The sequence below is a fragment of the Vanessa tameamea genome, chromosome 5, assembly GCF_037043105.1.
Source record: "Vanessa tameamea isolate UH-Manoa-2023 chromosome 5, ilVanTame1 primary haplotype, whole genome shotgun sequence".
Lineage (NCBI taxonomy): Eukaryota > Metazoa > Arthropoda > Insecta > Lepidoptera > Nymphalidae > Vanessa > Vanessa tameamea.
In genome coordinates, this window is record NC_087313.1 from 3,485,025 (window position 1) to 3,511,437 (window position 26,413).

The 26,413-nt window shown below is 32.2% G+C and overlaps 2 protein-coding genes across 3 annotated transcripts; one reads left to right on the forward strand and one right to left on the reverse strand.

The window, feature by feature from the left end:
- The first annotated feature begins 469 nt into the window (after positions 1-469).
- LOC135194835 (inosine-uridine preferring nucleoside hydrolase-like) lies at positions 470-10,767 on the forward strand. 2 transcript variants are annotated; one of them, XM_064220934.1, is made up of 8 exons: positions 470-510; positions 3,031-3,126; positions 4,186-4,285; positions 7,727-7,895; positions 8,718-8,834; positions 9,244-9,380; positions 9,792-9,978; positions 10,387-10,767. In XM_064220934.1, the coding sequence occupies exons 1-8, from the start codon at positions 497-499 to the stop codon at positions 10,509-10,511; spliced, it is 945 nt and encodes a 314-aa protein (XP_064077004.1). In that variant the 5' UTR covers positions 470-496; the 3' UTR covers positions 10,512-10,767. The 2 variants fall into 2 exon arrangements, with proteins under 2 accessions (XP_064077004.1, XP_064077003.1); XM_064220933.1 differs by lacking the exon at positions 470-510 and adding an exon at positions 2,170-2,398.
- A 5,462-nt stretch (positions 10,768-16,229) lies between these two features.
- LOC113392712 (gustatory receptor for sugar taste 64f-like) lies at positions 16,230-22,207 on the reverse strand. Its single transcript, XM_026629257.2, has 7 exons — positions 22,048-22,207; positions 20,929-21,083; positions 19,798-19,920; positions 18,821-18,975; positions 17,172-17,334; positions 16,777-16,866; positions 16,230-16,347 (listed from the first exon to the last, which is right to left on the reverse strand). The coding sequence occupies exons 1-7, from the start codon at positions 22,205-22,207 to the stop codon at positions 16,294-16,296; spliced, it is 900 nt and encodes a 299-aa protein (XP_026485042.2). The 3' UTR covers positions 16,230-16,293.
- Between the last annotated feature and the right edge of the window lie 4,206 nt (positions 22,208-26,413).

Here is a 26,413-nt window from a genome sequence, read left to right on the forward strand (position 1 = left end):
TTGAACTTGATATTAACATGTACTTACTTATATAAGTTACACAAGAACGCTTCGTGTTGCTCTTTGAAATTATCAGGCGCTCCAATATAGTAGCACTTGCTTCAATCCTAATATCATTACATTACAATTATTAATTATGCACAATGTGAGACACATTTGTAATCTCATCACTCCCAAAGACCTCTCGCTTCGAGTTCATATCACTCGCTGTAGTACTTACCCACGCAAAAGACATTTTCTATTTTGCATATTGTGTCATACAGTTCAATGAACTTTCACCCTATTTCAAGACATAAGTAAATAAATTTTATATTTGTTAAATGTAATATTAAAATTTCAATATATGTTCTAAATATTTACGTAAACAAAGACTGTATAAGCATCAAATACTTTATCGTTATCTATTTATAGTTTCAATAATGAGACAGCTCATTCAGTCAAACCGTTTTGTGTGACCGAACGTGTTCGAGTTGCGTATAGCAGTGTTTCATAGAAAATGCAACGTGATGGGTATGTACATATGTTTTTTTTTTATTAATATATAGAACTGGCATAAGTAAAAAAAACAAAAGCGCGCTGATCTAAGTTGAACCGCCATTACTTTCATTCAGAGTCCTCGATCAGTCATTGTTATTGGCGCGAATTGTAATTTGTTTTATTTTATTTGAATTTTTAAGATTAACTGTGTGTAAGATTTTAAGATTACTCATTTATTTTTACTTTAATTGTTACCAATATACAGGAATTATAAGCTGAATAACATTCACTAACACATCGATACGTATTTATTATTTAACGCTTATTGCAACTGTGTGCGTGTCTTTGTTCGCTCGGCTCATATAAGGTTAGGCGTTTCGTACCAAAGAAATTTATTTACATAAAAATTGCCTAAGCTATAAATTGGCATAAGGGACGAATATTTGTATAGATGGTTTACCCCCTTTACCCCGGCAGTGCCTGCCCTTTACATTGTTTCCCTAATACCAGACGGGGTCAATATGTCAACGCATGTAGCATATTAGGGTACGTTCTAATTCCAGGGGACCTGTATCAGTTCATTATCATGACTAATTTTATAGGGTAAAGACGTTGCTGGTGACAAGAGCCCTTTTTATTGTGTCATTAAGAGAAATTGACATGCGACCACGTTGGAGTTGGATACTGTATGTAACAAAGAGTCATGAATATTTGGTTAGAATAAAGGTTGGCAGAGAATGTCTTGATGGCTTTAAGTCTGTCTGCCTTTTGTTTATTATTGTTTTTGGGCAATGAAGTGCGGCAATAAATTTGGGGCAATATATAGTAATTACTTCAACTGGGCTTGGATGGTCAAATTCGAAATTATGAGAAATACAAAAAAATATTCAAAGCAGGAAGCAGGACCCGATCCTCAATTTGGATGAAAAATAAAACTGCAAATGACGCAGTTAAATCGATGTACTTTTGACATATCATTATACCCAGCCCGAAATAATAAATATAGAAGTGTTCAGTTATGATAACGAAATTCGTATGCTTTTCTTTATTTTCCACCATATAAATATATTAGCTTTTTAGGAAAGATTCTTTCATTATCCATCATACTGATGATGATCGTCAGTCGTCCTGTGACAAGATGACGTTATGTAGCATAAAACGAAATCTTCAACGTCTTCTATCCCTCGAAGTCTATGCTTCTACAAACTAAAATATACTTTAACTGAGTTTTATATAAGTAGTATGAAGTGACTGTACGAAACGTATGAAGCTACTACAGGATCGGATGGAATGTTTACTCCATCGAGATACAATTTAATTTCGAGTTCGAGTCACGAACGCATATTTAAATGCTTCATACGCATTACATGACATTAGCAGCCTGTAAATTTTGCACCGCTGGGCTAAGACCTCCTCTTCCTTTGAGGAGAAGGTTTCGATATTATATCATATTCCATCACGCTGCTCCAATGCGGGTTGGTGGAATACACATGTGGCAGAATTTCGTTGAAATTAGACACATGCAGCTTTCCACGCGATGTTTTCCTTAACTGCCGAGCACGAGATGAATTATAAACACAAATTAAGCACATGAAAATTCAGTGGTGCCTGCCTGGGTTTGAACCCGAAATCATCGGTTAAGATGCACGCGTTCTAACCACTGAGCCATCTCGGCTCTCGCTTCATACGCGATTAAGATAAACTTTACTTATGTCTAAATTAATTATCGTTTCATTGAATTTAATAAGCGTTCCAGTTTGTATGATGTAAATGCGCTCTGTAGATATTGAAAAGATTCCAAGTCAGTGTCTTATCGGACGTTCTACCGAGAGTTCGTAATAGTGATAAAAAAAATGCTTAAATATTACATATTTGTTTTGTTAATGGGTTTTGCATATCCAACGTCCTGTAGTTCTGTTATGTAAGTATTGAATTAAATGTTGTTTATTTTACTGGATATAATAAACGTAGATATATTGATGTTTATGCAACGGGCCAATTTTAGATATATTACATACCTAACCTAACCTAACATACTATGAGCCGTTGTTTTTTTACAATTGTACTTTAAGATATAATACAATGATAATGGTGTCATTTAGTAGTCGTTTTATATTTACTGTGGATGTTCATTGAAATAAAGAAATGGTAGTAAAGGAGAGATGGTAAATTTCCTTAGATTATGTCTCCTTCTTTTTGTTATTTTCTCGTAATTCTTCTATCTATAGAAGAACACTTCAAATTATTAGATAATTGTGTGAAATGTTCTTAAGACTACATGTAGGCTACTAGGCCAGGTAGGTTGTTTGTATCCACAATTTGTATAATTTCCTTAGCTATTATAAAAGAGTACGTTACTCTTATGTCCGTCGTGCCGTCATTATATCTTATCATCCACCTCGCTTACCCTTTCATAATTATCTCTCCTGCTGTCTCCTTCTTTACTACACATTTATGATCTCGCTCTTACATTGTACCTCTCACTCTCACACGTAACATTCTGACATATGATGATGACTGTATTATGATATTTACACTTAAATTTTTTTTCAGAGATACATCTCCGAAAATAATAATTGACAACGACGCTGGCGGTGACGATGCGATGGCAATATTTTTGGCTCTCTTATACGAAAAACACTTTCATGGGTGACTCGTGTATTATATTTTGTTGTTCAGTAATAAATCAAATGACTTTGAAGGGAAAATCGATTGCCATATCAAACAAATTAGTTTTAGTTGATTATGAATGAAGATTCCATTCAACTAAAGATCATGGATTAAATTTGGACAAAGAGTATTTGTTTTGTTTTTCGACGACCTCCGTGGTCGAGTGATGTGTACACCGGTTTTCGTGGGTACGCCACTCCGAGGTCCCGGGTTCGATTCCCGGCCGAGTCGATGTAGAAAAAGTTCATTAGTTTTCTATGTCGTCTCGGGTCTGGGTATTTGTGGTACCGTCGTTACTTCTGATTTTCCATAACACAAGTGCTTTAGCTACTTACATTGGGATCAGAGTAATGTATGTGATGTTGTCCAATATTTATTTATTTATTATTTATATAGGTAGGGGAACGGGCGGTTGGGCTATTTTAGGGTAAATGGTCACCACCCATAGATGTTGGCGCTGTAAGAATTGTTACACAATCCTTACATTGTCAATGCGTCACCAACCTTGGGAACTAAATTGTTACGTCCCTTGTGCCTGTAGTTAAATTTCCTCACTCATGCTTGTAGCCAAAAAACAACGATACTAAGTATTACTTTTTGGCAGCAGAAAACATCATCGACTTCAAAACTTATCATTAGTTGTGAAGTTTGCCGTACATATTATTGAGATTGTATCGAAGGCGATATTCTAGATAACATGTATACGGCGAAACCCAAGAGCACGCTCTATTCCCTCAATCTGATATCATATATATCATAATGATCCGATCGGTCATTTTTGGTTTTTTTCTAAACACAGCCCACACATAATACAGTACTGGACACAAATTTTATGCAGCTAATCTAGCTGCATAAAGTTCTTCGAAGGATAACTTCAATTACTTTTTTCAAGTTCACCTTGAAGTTTTATCCTACGACTTTTGGTTTTACAGCCTTATCAACTCGATAATAGCTTACGACTTTTATAATGCTTGAACATATATTTAATGATAAATCTGAATACTAATGCATACTAAAAATTTCATTATTAATTTTTAGGCCTAAACTAATTGGTTTATCAACCGGAAATGGTAACACAAATGAAAACAACGTGTGTACAAACAATCAGCGAATACTAAAAGTCGCTAAAAGACAGGACGTAAGTATTTACTTGTAATCAAATTTGATTTACTGATAATAATATACCTATATTAAATAAAACTAAACGTCATAACTAACACCAAGTAAATAACGAACATCAGCTTTAGTATCTCAATGACGTACAGTATATAAATAAATCTGACGCAGATCATATTCGAAATATTTTTGCCCAAAATGCTAAACTATTTATAAAATATGGCCGTGTTTTTTCGAAATGAAACGTGATTTCAAGGATTTGCCCTTTGACGAAGAAGTCTTAGTAATATTATAAATTGCGAAAGTTTCAATGAATGGATGTATGTTACTCACTCGTGCGAGAATAGCTGATTGGGTCTAAATGAAATTTGGCACACCGATAAATTATTGTCTGCCATAGCACATAGGGTAATTTTTATCCTCCCTCACACACAGATGCCTCTGCAGTTGGAAACTAGTATAAAATATACCACTGCTGGGCTAAGCTCTTGCAAATTTTAAATACAACCGCTCACCATGAAATATCCTGTCAGCGGTACAAAAAAATTACTTTTTATGATATAAGTAGGCGGACGAGCAAATGGGCTACCTGATGGTAAGTAGTCACCATCGCCCATAGACAATGACGCTGTAAGAATTATTAACCATTTTCTACATCACCAATGCGCCACTAACCTCTGGAACTAAGATGTTATGTCCCTTATGTTACACTGGCTTACTCACTCTTTAAACCGGAACACAACAGTACTAAGTACTGCTGTTTGGCGGTAGAATATCTGTTGAGTGAGCATAAAATCCTAAAACCAAGAATACCTAAAACCCTTTCATATCCTAACTAGTATACGATAAGGTATTTTATGAACAGCTAAGGTAACCCTTCTTAGTTAAAACACAATTTTTATAAGAGATATTTCTTTAGATTTAATTAATTAACTTAGCTATTTTCAAGTTCAATTCAATATTGAGAATATAAATATATATTACATACATGTATGTAGAGTATCCCAAAAAAATCAAAGTCGTTTTTTTTAATGCATACCCTCTTAATTAATTTTTTTACTTTTATCTTAAAACATTTATAAATCAAATTTAAGTAGTTAGGACCTCGGCAACCCGTGCCGACTTACATCAATACATGCCAGTACTTGCTTTGTAAGGCTGACGCGACCTTTGTGTCAATGTGCTTGTTATTACTTGTTATTTAGGTTTAGAACTTGTATTGTTTTCAATCAGTCAACGTGTCAGTGCAATTTCGCAGTCCTACATTTTTAATAGAGGAATTAAAACATCAAATAACGGGTTCAAAACTTCCGTCTAATGGACAAGTTCTAGCAATTTTATTTTACAATATCCGTGAAGTGAATTTAGTTCTCAATAAAAGCGCAAATCTCACTATTCGCGAGTGCATTATCTATTGGGAAAAGGCGCATATTCCTACTAAATATTTGCCTAATTGTGTAATAAGTTTGAAGGGAATTGCAAAAAAATCCACAAAAGACACTAGACGTGTAGCAGCGCCCTCGAGAAATTGTGAACAATTTAGATAAATAGTTTAACATTGCATACGCCGATGCACTACAATTAATAAAAGTAAACGAGGAAAGAGTGTTTATACAGTTGCAAAGAGAATTAGGCCGATCTGTTCACTCAGCAGGAGTTGATAAAAATTGACTGATAGAGAGGAAACAGCGCAAAGTTCTGAGAACTATCGTAGAAGATAAACGAAGTGCTAAATATTTGTCTGAGCTGACTCCTTCGACGTCGTCTTGTGTACCGTTACAATACGACTCATCATCTGAATCTAATGAAAACTTAGATTTACAAGAGGACGTACCGAAACTTGTCAAGAACACATAAGCAAAACACCCCAGCAGAGATTTTATTACTCCAAAATTAGTAGCAGCACTAGATAGGTGTCAATTGATTATGAGAGATTCTGTGTTCATTCTTGAAGCAACTATTGAAGTACTTGGATATAATATTTGTGAATATCCGATAAGTAAGTCTTCCGTCCAAAGAATCCGCACAGAGAAACGGAAAGAACAGGCTGAAGCAATAAAAATTGATATCCAAAGTAAGGTACCGGAAGTTGTGTTTGTTCATTGGAATAACAAGCTTTTGTCTCCTTTAAATGCTCAGAAATCAAAAGAAAAACATCTTCCTATAGTTATTTATTAAGGAAACAGATAATAACTTATTGCTGTACCGAGACTGGAAGTGAACAAGCACAGGCAGCTTGGATAAAGCGCAAATTCTTTGTTGTGATACTACTGCTTCAAATACAGTTTGTATAAACGGTAACCGTGTGCTTCTTGAACAGAAGCTGAACAGAGAAATGCTATTTTTAGCTTGCCGACATCACCGGTATGAATTGGTCTTAAAAATGGATATTTGAAGCGAAAATCAGTCAAGTAACTACAAGCCCTGATATTCCGATCTATAAAAAGTTCCGAGAAAACTGGAAAATAATTAAAGCTGATAAAATACAGAACTATAGAGAAAATCTTACACAGCACGATGTAGCCGAAAGAGCGATTAATGCAAGACTTTCATGGATTAATCACTGTTGAGGAGGAATATTTATCCTGACCCAAAAATATAAATATTAAAAAAAAAATTTGAACATAAATAATATTTTTCAATGTATGTGAATAAATAATACAGTATTTGGGTGTATTGGAGTTTTGAATAAGTAATAAAAATTAAGTTCTTTATTTCCTCCTACAGTAAGTCAGTACAAAATTTTCATATCAAAAGTTTGCCATCGAATCGGCACGGGTTATCGTTGTGCAATCGCAAAAATATTTATTATTTGAGTCAATGAGGTCAATTCGAATAAAAATAGACGGTATGCGTATTTGATTCCGCGAAAAAATAAAATTTCCCTTATGTCTTGGGACACCCTAAATTGTATGTAAATACATATATATAAATACATTGCATAAAACGTATACTTTATTCTACAAGCTGTTAAATAACTACGTCCCATTCGTCTTTTATTGAAATTACCTTGACAACGCAATCATTAATTTAAAGTCCATGACATCTTTAAAACAAGTAACCGTTTGTTTTGGTTCGTTTAAATGCAGCGTTTATATTCATCGCACTGTAGAACTACAAATTCGAAAAGCAGAAAACGACCGTGATATGATAAAAAGATTATTTCATTACGCGTTGAACTTTTAGCGAATTTAGCGTATTACTCTACAGTATTAGTATTGGACACAGTACAGCTGCGAATATGTGAACAGTCGCTGCGTATGTGACAATTATATCTGTTTCTGCTATAGCGGTGCATTGGCGATGGTTAAACATGAGCGATAGTTGTTTAAGCTAAGCTTCCATGTAATCTTAATCTACTTACTGAAGTAACCATTAACTACTAGTATTAGCAAATGATATACATTTCTAAAACGTAATTTTGGAAGTGAATTTGAATTAAATTTATACTAAAAAATTCCAGGTTCCTATATACAGAGGTGCAAAATCTTCACTGGTGACGACGCCTGATGCTGGGGAGTATTATGGAAAAGATGGTTTAGGTGACATTGGCGAAGTATTATCAGATCTTATACCTGCTAAGGAGCAAGATGCAACGTCAGCGCTCATTGAATTATCCAATACTTATGAAGGTATATTTAGATTTTTCATACCTAAGACTAAAACTTAAATATACGAAAACATAAAGAACTATTGTAATATATAATAAAACACAAGGTAGAAACAAACGAGAGAATATTATCAAATCAAATCAATTTTATTCAAGTAAACTTCTCAACGAAGCGTTTTTGAATCGTCAATATTAAAATACTACCACCGTTTCGGAGAGCAGCCTCCAGCGAGAAGAAACGGCAAGAAACTCGCATAGTTGCTCTTTTCAAATAAACAGATTTACAATGCTGTTTTTTTACAATAATTAGTATCCTGTAATGGAACACGAGCCTAAACCCAGGCGTTTTTTTCTAAAAAGTACTCTTTTAATGAATAATAAGACTTATTTATTAATTTAGTCTTAATAAACTTTTTAAATTTCGTAAATGGTAAATTGGTTACATTTCCCGGTATCTCATTATATATGTTATATATGCCCAAAAACGTTCTCTGTACCGTATGCAAACGGAAAGTAAAGGTTACAAGTTTATTCTTATTTTTTGTATTAATAGTATGTATCAGCTTTTATGGAATACTTTTGTGTATTCTTCTGTATAAACATTATATTATCATAAATATACTGTGAAGCAGCCGTTAATACACCTATTTCTTTAAATTTTTCGCGTAATGATGTCCTAGAGCTAATATTGTAAATAGTTCGGATAGCTCTTTTGTGCATTTTTAATTAATTGGATGTTGAAAAATTATATATGGACAAATTTGTCTATAGCTTAACCTTTGATTGAAATCAACTTCTCTATCCAAATCAGCATAATATGATATCACTAAAAAAAATTTTGCAGGTCGACTAACAGTGATTACAATAGGCGCACTAACAAACGTTGCATTGGCTATTAAATTGGACCCCAACTTCCTTAACCGATTATCACATCTGTACATCGGTGCTGGACACATACATAGTAAGTTTGAGAATTCCATGATTCTATAATATTGTCAATGGCACAGTGTAATTTAATTGAATAGATAATATTATCGGTAATGAACTGCTATAAAACTAATAAAAGAACTCAGATATCCTATAATTTTGCTTCTAAAATGACTAAATTGCTGTCACGAGTCCAAAATATACAAATTTATTGTCTAAACATACAATGACGATCCGTATTCCAAAGCGTACTATCGTAAGTAATTGTTTTTTATTGCAATTATATCTGAATTAAGTATAGAATAATTAATTCATCTTAAATCGAAATTGTATTGATTTAAACACTGCTTGATACCAAGTGTCTGGAGAATTAGATAGGTACCACACCTTATTAGATACGAATATGCAGGATGGTGAAAAAGTAAAATGTGTATATTTTTCAGGTAAAGACATATCAAATGCAGAGTTCAATGCACACATGGACGTAGAAGCCTATCACATTATCGCTCAAAGCGCAACACCGGATAAAGTGACTTTATTCCCGTTCTCCCAGACCAAACGCTTTTTAAATTTTTCCAAGGTTTGTTTGGTAGATTTTAGTTTAAAGTAATATTCTAAAATATAGAAAAAAAAATTGCAACTGAACATCTCATAATTTTGAATTTAATTAGATACAAAATAAATTATAAAGAATAATCAAAAGGGCTCAAGACACTTATTCGGTGGGTTTCGCTCGTGACGTCATCACGTGATATTGTATTTTTAAGTTGTATTCATAAATCTATATTATGACTAACGATAACTGGATAGCGCAGTGAACGCTGCAACTATCTGCTGCTCTTACAACCATGAAGTCTATCTCCACTGCTCCCTATGGGTGTAAGTCTCACCAAACAAGGAAGGTTCCTAGTTAGGGAGTCTGTTGAAAAGTATGTACGTGCAATGAGATAAATAAATGTATACTTTTAAAATAATGCCTCAAAATTTTCAGACTTGGAGAGAAGAAGTATTAGGAGCAATCAATACAGATATCATGAAAGCACAAAATTTGTATGAAAGAATATCTTTGAAAACAGAGGATAGGTGGCAGGCCCTCGACCCTGCAACCGTAGCTTTAGCCGTTAAGCCTGATTTAGTTGACGAATACAAGTTCTCTAAAAACGATATAATATTATGTGGTAATGTTTTTATATTAGTTTCTTTTTTGTTAATATCACTGTCTTAAATATGTCTACATTTATATTCTTATAAAATTCTCTCACTTGTTAACCCGCATGGAAACAATGCTGGAGTTATCCTAAAGCCTATCCTTCAAGAGGCTTTATTTTTTTTATAATTATAGATAGGTACATAGTATTTCAAAAAAAATTTAACAGTACTCAATTTGTGCTTATAATTCATCTCGTGCTCGGCTATGAAAAAAAGCATGTTTTATTTAAACGAAATTCTGCCACATGTGCGTTCACCAATCCGCATTGGAGCAGCGTGGTGGAATATGCTCCAGACCTTTTCCTCAAAAGTGGAGGAGGCCTTAGCCCAGCAGTGAGAAATTTACAGGCTGTTAATGGTGTATGTTTTATTTACAGGCGATAAAAGAGGTGTGACTACCAATATATTCGTGGAAAAGGAAAAGGCTAATGTCAGAATAGCTTATTCGGTAAAAACTGAAGAATATAGACAATTTTTACTAGATATATTTGCACTAGATTAGTTTCATTTTTACCATAATTTTACTAAAATAATGAATCGGATAAGGCGTCCCTCAATGATGATTATGGGCTCAAAGCCAAGCAAGCACCAATGAATTTTCATGTTAATTATTGCTATTCACCTAGAACCCCGCGGAGAAGAAATTCGTTAGGTAACATGCATGAGTCGAATGAAAATGTATACTTTACTTATTTAGATAAGCCTCCAATAATAAACGCCTTTAAAAAAAATTTTTGATATTACAATTTTAATATTTATACCCTGTTTTTTTTTCAAACACAACATAATAATATCTGATAACATTCAAGGACTTTCAGCGACATCTAGAAAAAAAATATTATATAAATATTTATCCACATAACCACATAACTTTAGTAATGGTGCTCAGTGGTTGTGATCAATTGCAACAGATGGCGTTGACAACTCTTTCTATAAATATTTATTGTGAAGAATACTTCTCTTAACAAATAATACAATAAATGTTGGACAACATCACATACATTACTCTGATCCCAATGTAAGTAGCTAAAGCACTTGTGTTATGGAAATCAGATGTAACGACGGTACCACAAACACCCAGACCCAAGACAACATAGAAAACTAATGAACTTATTCTACATCGACTCGGCCGGGAATCGAACCCGGGACCTCGGAGTGTATACACTACTCGATCACGGAGGTCGTTCTCTACTGTTAATCTGTGGATAAATTATGTATTTTCTCTTTTTCTAAAGCTGGAAAAGACAGGATTCTATCAATAATTTAGTTTATTTGATTAAAATATTTAATATTGGAATAAATGGTCACCACTGCTCATATAAACTGGTCGCCTTCAAGACGCCTTTGAAATACACATTTTAACTAAGTATTCAAAATTTTGTACAAATTGAAATTGAAATCTGGAGTTTGGTTCGTTAGATTAATAACAGCGGAATATCATATCCTTAAGTGTATGTTTGTATAGGTACTGGAAACGAAAATTCTTTTTTTTTTTTTTAATAAAACGTTAAATGTAACAAAAATTGGTTTTGGTTGGTTTGTTGAAAAATTGCTTCTTATAATAAATCTTTTCTATTAGCGACATTAATTTGAAACACAAATGGTTGTAATGATTCTATTTTTAAGTTTCTTTTTTTTTTTTAAATAGTCTCGACATTTTCATTTAGTTTAACCTAAAAAGTTTACATATTTATAAAAAATATTAATCTGAAAGTTTATCTAAACTTTGATCGTAAACTGCTTAAAAATATTAAAAATAGTATAACTTACTTTAAGCTTTTTATAATCTAAATTTATTGTTGTAATAACCTTATTTATTAATGTTATTTTTTTGTAATATGTAATTTAATTTTAATTATTGGCATAACTTAATTAACATACAAGTTATAGTTATTGGATCTTTATCAACAGTTATAACTTATGAACTTGAATATATGAATCGGTAAATCCGTTCTCATAAAATTTACCTTTCGTTGATTTGATTGATTTTACCTGCAATCCAATCCGATCGTGCTGTACACAATCTCTTAATCCGATTTGATAGAACTAAAATACTCGCTATCCTTTTAAAACTCACACGTGAGAAAAAGACAGCAAACAATTTAGTGATTTTCTGTATTTAGATACGAGTATTGCTTTCAATAAAATAACATCCAATATCTACGAGTGCTTTGCAATGTGTATAAAATATTATTTTCTTAACCTGGCGCTTACATTCTTGAAATTAATTCTCAGTTAGAGCTGAAGAAATAAATCAATGTTATACAAATCTATTTTAATGAAAACTATTCGAAACTTAAGTCATCGATCTAATAAAGAATCGTCAATGGTATATTTATTTCTTATTTAATACTTTATTGAACATCACGAATTATATGTACGAAATTTATTAAATAAGAGAGACATTTTCACTTCGTATCTCACTCGTGAAATGTTGACAGTTGACTAACTCATATACGTCAAGTTGTATCCTATACTCAATTCCAATGCGAATAGGAAAGAACCAAAAGAAACCGTACTTTTCAATATAACAAGTGTTTTGTTGATAAGTCCGCTATATGATTTACTACAAACAGTCTTGATTAATATATCTTCATTTTTAAAACAACAAAATTTATAATTTATAATAAAATCAAAATCAAACTATATTAAGTCAAGCTACTACCGGTTCGGAATGCTGATTTTATCGAGAAGAACTGATAAGAAAATCAGTAGTTACTTTTTTTCAACATTTAAAAAGTACAAAGTCATTTTAGTTAAATACAAATAAATTATATAACTATGTATGTATATAATATATCCTTCCTGAAAGTCAACAAGTATTAACCCCAAGCTTTTTTATCATCTATATAATCTTGTATTGAATAACATGCCTTCTTTACCAATGTATTTATTACAAATGATGTGACTTTATGAATCTAAGAAAAAAAAAATGTTATAAAGCTAATTCCGATCATCTATGATAGTTCTCCACTATCCAAATAATAAAATGACTAACGTGAGCATCTTCCTATTACAGCCATAAATTCCGCTGGAGATGTGACCACAGCTTAAAAATAATTAGTTTTAAAAATAAAGTATAAATATATTACATTACAGAGAGGGAATATGAACGCAATTATTATAATTTCTATAAAAGTGTAATAAATTTTTCACAATAAGATTCATCGAATTTTTGTCACAAATCCATAAGGCCTTCTCTTAGCGATACTGATAAAAGGTTTTATGGATGTCGTAAAATCAGATAACAATTTTATTATTTCATTATAACATTTACTTGGTGGTAGAACTTTGGGCAAGCCCGTCTGGGTAAGTATATTCTACCACTATACCGAAATAATTAGAATTTTTGGTTCCGGTTTGAATGGTGAGTTTGGGTAAGTGCTGGCAAAACGGGCATAGTATCTTAGGTCCTGAGGCTTGTGGCTAGGTAGTGCCGTGACGGTGGTTTAATGTTTCGTCCTGCGCCAATGTCTATGAGTTATGGTGACCACTTTCATTCAAATCGCCCATTTGCCAGTCTGTCTACCTAATATGCAGAAAAAAAAACAAAATATATTATTTATGGATATTTTACGTTTCGTTTTAGATGAGTTTTTAAGGCCTGACCGCTTATGATCGTTTTCCCAATTCATTTTCAAAATGGAACCAAGTCCAATTGGAGTCCAATACGACTGCACGGAATCCATACTAAATACGTTTGCAGGCTACAGTGCACGTTCGATTTTTCGGATTCCATCTATAATTGTATCTCGATTCAAAATTCCCAGCTTGCAACTTTGAATTAATAAATGGTTCGAAAGATATTATAATTTAATTTTGGAACTTGTTCCACCACGCTGCCGCAGTGTGGGTTAGTTTTTACAAGTGGAAGATTATCATCTGACACTTGCAGTTCAAGTAAGATTAGAAAAATAAACAGGAAATTGATTTAAGTTAAATAGTAAAGATACCTACTGATGTACCTACAAAATAGCTATTTATAAATCGAAATCAAAACATACTTTATTCAATTAGGCTTTTACAAGCACTTTTGAATCGCCATTTAACAAACTATTTAAAGTAAAGCTACCACCAGTTCGGAATATAGATTCAACCGAGAAGAACCGGCAAGAAACTCAGTAGATACTCTTTTTCAATATCTAAAAATACAGTCATGTTAGTTAAATACAATTATATATGTATGTTACGTCTCCAGCCTGGAAGTCAACAAGCATTAACTCCACGCTTTTTTATCATCAAAATACTCTTGTATCGAATAATATGCCTTCTTTACCAATGTATTTTTTACAATTGACTTGAATCTATGAAACGGCAAAGTTAAAAATGTCTGCGGAATTTTATTATAGAAGCGGATACCTTACCCCAAGAATGATTTATTGACTTTGCGGAGTCGGAAACTTGGCGTTCTAAGCTTATCCTTACTTCTTGTGCACATACAATGATTATCACTGATTTTATCAAAGTGATCAATGCTACTGTGAATATACATAATATTGTTGTAAATATACTGTGATGCAACAGTCAGTATTCCTACTTTGTTAAAAACATCCCGAAGAGAGTCTCTAGCTATACATATGTATACATACCATATATAACCACCTCTATATTTCAAAATTAAAAATCGTTTACATAGTTATGATTTTTTTTAACATTAAAATAATTTTGTAATGATGAAAATGTTAATTACATTGATAAGTATATAAGGATAGTTGGTTAGCTAATGCGGAGGTAATTATGTTCACATTTGATCACTAATTTTCATTCGTCCAACTCACTCGTGATCTTTCTTCTCAACGTCAAACGTGTTTTAAAATTTGTAAGGAAAAGTCAATGTTGCTTGCTCAGATTTGAACCGCAATCTTCAGATAAAATCCACGTGTTCTTGAGACATGTCTCACAATACAAATGGAAGGAATATTTTTATATGAAATAAGCTTCCCGTTATTACATTCACAAGTCTACAAATGCAGGGCGGAATGCTTAGAGAATGGACAAATAAAATGAACAAAATATTTAGTCATATAATAATCAAACTAAGAAATTAAAAGTTTTTTAATGAAATCCTTTATCGAATTTTAGTTGAAACATTAATGTTCAATTTCAGAAAGTTATAATGTCAAATCTTGTAAAGTCTCTAGCACTATACGTGATGGCATATCCAATCGGATGAATTGTAATGTTGATCCTTTACTTGTATACTGAAGCCTAAACACCAAGTACCTTATTTTGAACATTGAACAAAGGCTATGGAAACCTTTAAACCTAATTTCACCTACTTGGGTGAACTTTCTTTGAACTTTGAGCCGAGATGGCCTAGTGGTTAGAACGCGAGCATCTTAACCGATGGTTGCGGGTTCAAACCCAGGCATGCACCACTGAATTTTCATGAGCTTAATTTTTGTTTAGCGCTTATTCCAATGGCCGCTTCTAGGTACCTGACATTTTTTAAGCTCGTGGGCGTGTAACTGAAATTGAGAACATCCTTTTTTGTAGTCGATAAAATGTATTTTCATGTAACAGATAATTTTATGCATAAAAGGTTTAATATTAGTTAAAATAAATTTTATATTTTTTTTTTTATCAAAACATTCTAGAGAAGGGAATTTGCTCATTTAAGTGGTGTTTACAAAAATAACTTACAACTCATTTTTATAGATCACGACCACAAATTTTTCTAGGAGAAATGATATAAAATCCTTCAATATAAAAATTGTATGCAGACTTTTTATACCTGTGTTTTTATTTTATATAAATAATACGTGATACTGTCAACTGTATCTAAACTTAGACACGAAGTACGTTTGAGATAAAGCCGTTCATATTTAGGAAACGAAAATTGAAGTACCGGCCAATAGACTGGAATAGAACACATCAAAGCACGTTTTTGTTACATTTAGGATACATCCCTAACTCATTCAGTTAGGAACGGAAACATAAGGTTATACACAAACACTAAAATATTGTTAATTTATTTATTTTTATCTTGTATTTACAACATTATACATAACGAAAGGAACTTTTTTCCAACACGGTATACAAGACTCGCTATACCCGCCCGCGTGAAATTCAGCTTGTGACAAAAATCCTTCTTGAACTTACAACTCTCCATCTACAAATTACAGACAGACACAGTTATGTTCACACTCATTGTTAATATAGATTTTATGTCTAACTTAGCAGGATAAAATTACAAATTGCAAATACTTCCAAATAATTTGACCTTGAAATACAATTTGTTTGTTTTGCGAAGTATTTAATAAGGACTCTTTGTCTCTTCGACCTTATTGATTAAACTGCAGCAAAACGAGCTCATAAGTTACGATAGTACCAACCACCTGAAAATTCAAAATTAAATTATATTATTTTGACGCTCAGAACATGAGATAAAATTATTTACTGGTAAATTTTATGACGACTGATAATATGTATTCCAAAGATATGTGATAATCGAACATAACTTAAATGAAACATTTGTTAAAGAACTCTAATGTGCTATTAACGGCTCACTGAAGTTAAAAATTATAAATTTCGAAAAATTCGGTTTGTGGTGCGTTCTTGTTAATCTTCCAAACATTAATGTATCAAGATCTAAACTAAGCGGTCATTAGTATTGATATACCGATCGATGGCAGGCCACACATCGTCCAATCAGAAAAAGTGGCTAATTTATTCACGAGTAAAAATGCTCCGTTTATTTAATATAATTTTGTTATTCAATGAATACATTTAGCAATTTTTAATGATTTATTAAATTTTATACTCACAGACAAAACCAACTCTTTAGTTATGTAGAAAAAGTTAAGACCCGTCAACGCTACGGTATCGCCATGGATTTGCTCAAGAAATCTTTGAACCTACAAAAAGGATTGGTTTTTAAGATGTTGTTTGAGCCGAGATCTCATTAGTTCCTTCGTAATATGTTGGGTGAAATTCTGCCTCTCGTATCTTTATCCTGCATTGGAGTGGCGTGGATGAATAAGTTCCAAGACTTCTCCTTACGAAGGCTCTGTCTAGCAGTTGGACATTTACAGGCTGATATTTAATTTATTCATTGATATATTTTAACATTGTGCAATATAAAAAATCACTCATCATTTTCCGTAACGCACCAAAAGAAGAAAAAATTATCAAAAATAGCATTTTATTTAATAAAGCTTACCTCGGTACCATACGAGGACGATGGAACGTTGTAAAGCGATGGAGCCGCCACAAGGGACGCGGAATGCACCTGAGCAGCGGTGAGCGAAACCGCCAATGACCGCGAGAGAACGAACATCAAAGAAAACGTGACATATATAGAGAGTTCATATCCGTTGAAAAATCTAAAATAATATGGATATTTTATTAATAAAACACAAATTAAAGATAAATTGGCTCAATTTAAATTCCGAACTTCGGAATCTAAATCTATAACCAAACTCGGGACAATCACCAATGAATTAATGTGCTTAAGTTCTAAGAAGAAAAACGTCGTGAGAAAACCTGCACGTGCAGATGCCAGCATGGTGGAGTAAGCTCCAAAATTTCCCCACAAAGAGAGAACTCTGTCCAGCAGGATATTGATAGACTGTGACTTTAATTTTCATTATTTTATATATAAAATTATGTATGTATATGCAATTATATATATATATATGTATATTTACAAACCCGCTTGGATAATTTGGGCAATCCACTGGAGGAACACTATTAGTAGTCACAATACTCCGCCTGTAACCAAGAAAAATGGTACTTTTGTGATGTAATGAAATGGTAGAGTTTTTTTACAGCGCCAATGTCTATACGAGATGGTGACCATTAACCATCGGGTGGCCAAATTAGTCATCCGCCTACTGAAGACCTAGATGACCATAAAGAGCTCAGAAACAAAACTACGTGCTTTTCGAATCACGCTAGTGTAAACTTCAAAACTTCGGGATGTTGCTGAAAAAATCGTGACAAAAAATCTCAAATACATTTGGGCTTGAACCCGTTGGCAAGTACTTCGATATCTTATTAGCTAGCCACTAGACCATCGAAGCAGTTAATCGGAAAAGGAAACTTTACAAATATTTCTGTTGTATGTTACTTGAACTTGGCTTGACACACTATAGCGTTGAACTTATACTATAGCGCAGCACCGTGTGTAATATTACACGAACCATTTGGAGACACTTTTGAACCCCTCATAACTCAAAAACAATTTCACATAAACGTGTCAAAAATTTGGCTCATATGTTGAGACTGGCGAGATTCATATGTGCTCCAAATTTCATAAACACATCTCAAACGGTTATTTAGATATTAACGTCCAAATATCGGCATTTTTAACACTGACTGACCTATAGATCAAAACTCTAACCCAGTTCCAGATAAACTAGAAAGTTCAAATATGGCAAGCGGATAGATAATAATTTTAAGGTTAATAAAAGGAATAAATGAAACAGAAAAAGAATAGAAACTGGTATTTTTTTTTCTTTTGATTATAATTTTTCACAAAAAAAAAGTGTTTTTTGCTTGCGAAGGCTATAATATTATTCGTATATGAGAACTAGCTAAGTCAGACCTTAGGCTACAATATATGATCTTAATATATAAAAAAATATATATATTTTATGTAGTTATAAATAAATTTCAGGACTGGCAATTGTACTTGGCACCCATTTAGATCTCACTTATTTTGTCGTTGAAGTCAACAACCAAGAAATAAATTGAACTTGGCTGTCATTTCACATTTATGTTTTTGATGTGATAAAGTATTTTCTAGAAACCAGACTCGCAAAGCAGGAATTAAATATCGTAAATGTATTTTCAAGGTCAAATACTTACTTTAACAGGTAGTAAAGTTGTAGACATATGAAGTAAAGATTACTTGCAAATGAAGTAAACACAATACTGTTAATTGCATCATCAAAGGAACGAACCAATCGGGTCGCTCTATTGTAATCTTCCCGCAATTTCCGCCAACGGGATACTGGCAAATGCTGAAACAAAATTATTAATAATATATATGTCAATGAAAGATGAATGTAGAAGAACTTCGATTTTTTTGTATTTCGAAGAGCCTTACATAATATCCTAAAGTTTAACTAGCACACATTATTAAGCAATAAAAGAAAAATTATATTTAGAAAAGTAAAAATTGTCAAATAAGTAAACAATATCGTATTGATAAACTAACTTCAGTGTAATTAATACAATTGAGTGTAGGAAAATAGTATCGAAGTTTTGTTGAATAGGAATGACGCAAGTGTCGAAATTTTGTATTAGTTTTTTTTTTATGTGATAGTTGACAAACGAGCAGGAGGCTCACCTTGTGGAAAGTGACTACCACCTCTCATGGACATCTGCAAGACCGGGGCTTGCAGGTCCGTTGCCGAAATTTATTAAGATAATTATTAAATTATTTAGACGTAATATTATGTATGCGTATACTTATAATAACGAAAGGGAAACTCAAAACATTTCACGGAGAATCATATAAATATATATTAAAAATCTAGCGACTCGACCGGACTTCGAATGGATGCAATTTCTACGGTACACGTCTGTATAGTACTCAGAAATAATCTATCTTTCTATCAGAATTCAGATTCACAATCAGAATTTTTTTTTAGAATTTGGTCATTAGATTTGTATTGTAGATACAAACAAATTGTACCTCCTTTAATATCAGTATGGATATGTTTTGTATCATGATATGCATAACAATATAGCTTTTTTAGAAAAAAACTTACTATCGTGACTGCTGCCAGTATCTGAAGGTTATGTAAAATATAATGAACATAGTTTTAAATTGAACTTACCTGACCGTCGTGTGATATAATACTCTTATTTATTTGCTTCAGTACTGATGTTAAATACAAACTAACGCAAATGATAAAAATATGGGAATAGCTCCATATTATTGTAGCCAAAACGTTAAAAATCTGCGAATAATTAGTTGTATGAAAGATTTTTTATATTAAAACAGTAGCGACGTACAGTAAAATGAACATACGTAACAGTAAAATGTTTTTTGTTAAACCAACACTTGTGTCAAAAATGACATATATAATATACCAAGATTCTATGATTGAAAATTACCAACACGCACACTTCGATTATTCATGTGTGTAGTCGCGCCGTGAAGCTCTATTAGCCAGGAGCATGATATGTGTAAACTATAAAAGCCGAACAAAATAGAGATCAACTCTTGACCGCACACTAGTATAATATAATTAAGTTCCACGAAATTCAAGCGTAGCTTTCACGCACACTTAGAAAACAACAATAATGATGTGTCTAGATAGTGTGTCACTCTATCTAGACACATCATTATGTATAATTATGCAACCGTAAAATTGTAAATGTCGTTGGATTGTAATCTGTCTCTAGAGATTGTAAACTGTCGAAAGATTGTGAAAGGTGATTCAACTTATAATAAATCGTATAACATTATGATAGTTAATATTTTATTATTTTATACTAATTAACATATCGTTTTATTTTTTTCCAAAAAGGGTTTGTAAGTAAACGCAAATTGTAACTTTAAAATAAAATTGTAACTTCGCTGTCGTATTATCGTTCATTAAAGCTTTTTTTGTACTTACAATTAATGCTTTTATTGAGTAGTTAATTACTAACAACGTTTATCTATCTAGAAATTTTCGGTAGCAAAGGAGTCCGGAAATTTGCAGCGTTATACCCCCCGTGCCGTTGCCTGACCTCTTTTCGCTCGTGTCGAATTGTCAACTCATCAAATTATGAGAGCGATATAAAATAAAATGCACTTGAGTTTGCGCTCATTTGGTTACTAAATGTCTCGTGCAGCTGATTGATCAGCCGTTTGGGATATACAGGTGATATACTGGATGTCTTCCTTTGACTTTAATTAAAACGATTTCCTCATATCATAAGATTGATCGATGACGTCATAAAGAAGTGTTTTTTTTTACCATTACATACATTCCGGTAGTAAAAGAATAGGGTACGCCAAGTTCAAATATCCAAGGACATGATTCCACAACGAATTTTTCGTATATGAGATCATCGTCTGTACTGCAATCTTTTACTTCAGCCAGCTTGTAGATTCTTGATAATAGGTGCTCGACTGTAAATGAAACTTTATTAATTTTTATGAAAATTTAATAACATTTAATTTTTAAAAAAAGTATCAATCTGTATATGTCCCGCTTCAGGAAAAATCCATTTGTTCCCTGGAGGAGAATGTTTGGTAGATGCAAAACTAGAACTTAATCTGACACATGAAGTATTCTTCCTCAAGATTTCAATCCTTCCTGGGCACGACATAAATTGCAAACACAAAATAAGCACATGAAACTCGATTGCTTGTTTGAGTCGCCGGCTAAATTACATGTGTTTTTTTACCTAAGGTATCATGGCTATACAAAAATAGCTATTCATTCTTTTGCTGACTCCTACTATAGAAGTAAAGATGAATGATAGAAATAATATAACATAACATAATCAGCCTGTAAATTTCCTACTGCTGGGCTAAGGCCTCCTCTCCTGTTGAGGAGAAGGTATGGAGCATATTCCAACACGCTGCTCCAATGCGGGTTGGTGGAATACACATGTGGCAAAATTTCGTTGAAATTACACACATGCAGGTTTCCTCACGATGTTTCCTTCACCGCCGAGCACGAGATGAATTATAAACAAATTAAGCACATGTAAATTCAGTGGTGCCTGCCTGGGTTTGAACCCGAAATCATCGGTTAAGATGCACGCGTTCTAACCACTGGGCCATCTCGGCTCTATTATTAATAAGTATTTTATATATAAATACATATACATTGATCAAGAACTGTTTTGCGCATAATATAGAGATATTAGCAAATCGCTAGGTGTCACTTATTTAAGATTTGTTTACCGTTATTTCTCCGGTATTTTTATGTTGAATTTAATTTCTTGAAAGAGATTATTCGAATATGTAATCATTTATTTTGATCAAATAACTATAATTTTCACTACGGTCAGTTTACAAAAGTTCAGAATATAGTTTTTCTCGATTAACGAGAAACGTTTATAATTCATCAATACACAATACTTACCGACGGCAAAACTTAATATAACAATAGTTGCAAAATTGCATTTAAACCTGACGTTCAAGTCTAGATATTCGTTGAGTTCTGATGCAGCAATTTGTTTCATTAGATAATGCCATTTCGTCGCGAGTCGCATGAAGAGAACATTTGTGAAGCAATTAGACATGTAGAATAAAAAATATGCTGCAAACATTCAAATGAAAATTACTCATTTTGTCAAATAAAATTACAAAATTATTTCCATTCGCGTTTACTTACAAACCCTTGATATAGTTACGGCTGCTCTGGTCATTCTATAGAAGCTGAGAATTAGTGCCATCATCTGTCCAAAACAGGTCGTGAAGCATAGCAAATATCGCCACGATAACAATTTATATCTAAAATCAGGTAGACATTTAAATTTGCGGTAGATGTGTTTTGCGAGCCTTGTCTGGTGTAACACAAAACACGAACGGTTGTTTGTTCGTACTTTACTCGTATTTTTAGAAAGGTTTATTGTAGAAAAATTACATAAAATTTGTAGAAAATTTTAGTTTCTATAACTTGTTTGTTGTTTGTAAGCAAACGAACACCAAAAGATTTAAAAAAAAAAAACAGCTCTAACATTTAATAATTTTAAGACAGAACGGTTATTATTATTAATGGCATGCCATTGAGAAGTACAATAAAATACTGGAAATGCTTTTTATTTTCGTCACTCATTTTTGGACTCTTCTCACCCTTCTTAACCTTCGTATTTAATATATCATGGGATGAATTTACCGATTTCGATATTCACCTTTGTTCTTCCATATTATCTGTTATGTTCGCGATGGGAAATATGCCACTCAATTGACCGCTAACAAGGCAATATTTCATTGAATTTTGAAACAAATCTAGTTGCGTTTCTATACTTGATCTGCGTTCCAGAAATTTTTGAAAGAATCTCATTGCTGAAATTTAAGTAAAAAATTTAATGATGACATATTTATATTTGATGAAAAATTAAATGTTTTGCGTCCATATACATATTTCCCAACAATTATACATAAAATATATTTTTATTTAAAACTGAAATAGTGTGTCAGAATCAAAGTTAAAAATAGCTGCTGTACAAATTATGACAACAGTGGAATGGCGACAGAATGCTAGGAGTACGTCCTCGTTGAATCACAATTCTGGTGCTAATGGCAAAAATAATGAAACACTGTTGCTATCATTAATGGAGGAAATAAAACCATAAGGTGCTATGTTATATGATTTATATATATTCCAAAATGTACTTACATATCTTAAAACGCTTCCATTGCGATATATTTGAATGACTACTGCTAGTGCTGGAAGAAGTAATGTTGTTTTATCTCTTATCATCTAGCTTGCGTGTAAATAAATTGTAAGAGACCCGTATTTACCTGATATCATTTTTTTCTTTTCCTTTTAAATAACGATTGCTATTCATAAAAGTTACTTCTTTGTAAGTTTCCACGTTCATGTCTTCTATTGCAAAATGAAAAATACTTGAATTATGATTATAATATTAACTTATAATAATTATATTTTGAATAATTTAGTTTCACACAATTCATACGGCTTTAATATGATCATATAATAATCATATAATAATAAGATTTAGTCTTTATATATCTTGAATGTTAAATATATCATATTAACAGATATGCTAAAATATCATAAATTACAGTTTTTATGCAATGACTATTGAACAGTTGCTTTCTAACGAAAGCTGCATATTTTGGATTATTTTAGTATTTTATGTAATTGTATGAACCAACCTTTAGAGGACAATTACGTCCAATTTATAATTTTTATAAAACCTTAAAAGAATAAGTGTTTGCCCGGCGATGGGTATGTAAGAAATAAAAAAAAAAATTTTTTGTATGTAAATACAGTTTACCTACATACCTTTGTGATTTTTTTCAATTACATTAATACGGATCGGATTAAAAGACATTTTAAGGTAACTATGTGTTACTTTCAGCCAAGACTGTCACAACTAACTTTGATTTTTCGGTGAAATATAATTTGTTTATGAATAATAAATAAACATGTCACTTTGTCGTACATCATAATTTAGTTTGACGTTCCCTTTAAGAGATTAAGTGTTAAGTGTAATTTATAAAAATATCAAACATTATGAATCATTTTTATACGTCCTTATACGTGTGTCTGTTTTATACATTTTAGGTTCCGTTTAAGTATAAAAAATAGATAAAAAAATCAGCATAACTATTGTGAATCACTATAGATATTTTTTATGGACATCATCATTACATAGTATAAAACAAAGTCGCTTACCGCTGTCTGTCCCTATGTATGATGTCTGATCTTTTAAAATTACAAAACGGATTTTGATGCGGTTTTTTTCAATAGATAGATTGATTCGAGAGAAAGGTTTAATACATGCACAATATAGTAGAGAAACACTGACAATTTTAGAGGTTTCCAAAGTGATGTCGTTAATCAACACATTTTTTGCGCTTACATTGCAAACGCTGGCTCAAACGTACGAGATAGATCAAAATAATGTGCTACAGTATTGTAAACCTTAAAAAAGGTCTTCAAAAAAGTCCACAATGGTATGTCAATCTCTTAGGGATAACCCACAATAACTATTTTTTATCCTAGACTTTACTTACTTTACGATAAATAATGGCATATTTACGAAGCGATTTTAAGCAATACAGCATTAATCCATGTCTGTTTAATTACCTTAAATATAATACCATTGTGCATTTAATACAGATCATTATGGCCTTTCATTATTAAATATTTTCTGAATTACACGTGTTACATACATACAGTTTTTTATTTACATAAAACAATAAATAGTTAATAGTTTTCATCGATCGCCTTCAATATGTGATTTCTTTGTAGGTACATGTTTTAACATGTTTATACACTAATGTTCTGGCAGTGCTGATGCAATTGATGACGCGAATCAATAATTATTCATCAAAAGTACTAGATTTGATAAGAGAGTAGGGCGGATTGCTTGATATAACATTAATGTTTAGTTGCTATTATGTAGGTTCTTTGTTAATGCACTTGAAACGAAAACACCGAAGTTGTCGACAAAGCTAGGACACAGACGATATACCTGTGAAGCTGTTATTATTGACCAGCAGGGGGGCACTAATAACAAAAGGAGTACATAAGACAGTTACTGAGAATCGTTACCAAAACGGGGATCATGAGGTTGTTTTAAGAGTTTGTTAGGGTCTAGCCTAGTTTGTTTTTTTTCAATGATACCCTCTATTTTGTAATTGTTCTATTTTTAGCAGAGCTTCTCGATAAGAATCTCCCCGTTGCTATGAAGTAATTAAGACTTAAATTACTAACAATCAAATGTTATCATAGATATTACCTTTAATTATATATTATTAAGCAATAAATACCTATAGACTTCTAGTTTGATTTTAATGCACCAAACACTAAGAAATAGAAATAATTTATAATATTTTTTTAACTCGTTGCCAATCAGCACAGAACAATACAATAAAAAAAAAATACTTAACAAATAACATATTATTGATACATACGATATATTAAGTATTAATATTAACACGCGTCTGTTGCTGGAAGTGTTGGCACCGACCTCAAAAAAAATGTTGGCGTGTGTACAGAATTAGCTATATCTTAGACAAATCCGTTTTTAAATTTTGTTTTCCTTTCCGTAAGCACTAAAAAATATAATTTTTCTTATTTTTATTTCACTGTTTCTAACTTTGAAGTCGGTTTAATGTTTTTAACTCGGCGGAAGTGTTAGTACGAGTGAAAAATAAAACTCATTTGTCATAATTCATGATAAATTTATATTTCCAATTCATAAAATAGAGTCATACATAATTTAGTTACTTGTACACCACACAAAGAATATAAATAAATTAAACATAGATCCTGCCTAAATAAAAGAGATGTACAATTTTGGCAAAATTTCTTCACATGGCGACAGGCGAATTTTGATACATAGTGTATATTAACATCAGATTTCAAAACAATTATTTTTCTATCGGCCAATTTTCTCAACAACTCAACAACAAAAATTTTTCAACTAGTTCTGAGATCTCGAGGCAATGTTATGTCCTTCACTGCATATATGTTACGCAGACGTGAACATGACCCTTACAGCTTCATTTATAATTATACATCTTAAGTTATCAATAAAAAACAAACCAAACCACACCTATTAAATAAAACTTACGGCTTCTAAATAATCTACCCTTTAAAACAAAGAAGGTTATCTATTCTGGTTATTCGGATGCATATTCTTGAATAGCTTCGTCGATTATGACGAAATATTATTATTTTGGGCCGAAAAAAATTATTACTGAGAACCAATTTCGAAAATCTCGAGTAACTACTGAACTTTCTTCAA

Coding starts and splice junctions, on each gene's coding strand:
- LOC113392712 (XM_026629257.2), bottom strand. CDS start 22,207: ATGTCTAATTGCTTCACAAATGTTCTCTTCATGCGACTCGCGACGAAA. Junction 21,084..22,047: donor TATATTAAGTTTTGCCGTCG/GTAAGTATTGTG, acceptor TTTCATTTACAG/TCGAGCACCTATTATCAAGA. Junction 17,335..18,820: donor CAACTTTACTACCTGTTAAA/GTAAGTATTTGA, acceptor ATATTATTTTAG/ATTTTTCAACGGATATGAAC.
- LOC135194835 (XM_064220933.1), top strand. CDS start 2,331: ATGCTTAAATATTACATATTTGTTTTGTTAATGGGTTTTGCATATCCA. Junction 2,399..3,030: donor ACGTCCTGTAGTTCTGTTAT/GTAAGTATTGAA, acceptor ATTTTTTTTCAG/AGATACATCTCCGAAAATAA. Junction 9,979..10,386: donor AAACGATATAATATTATGTG/GTAATGTTTTTA, acceptor TTTTATTTACAG/GCGATAAAAGAGGTGTGACT.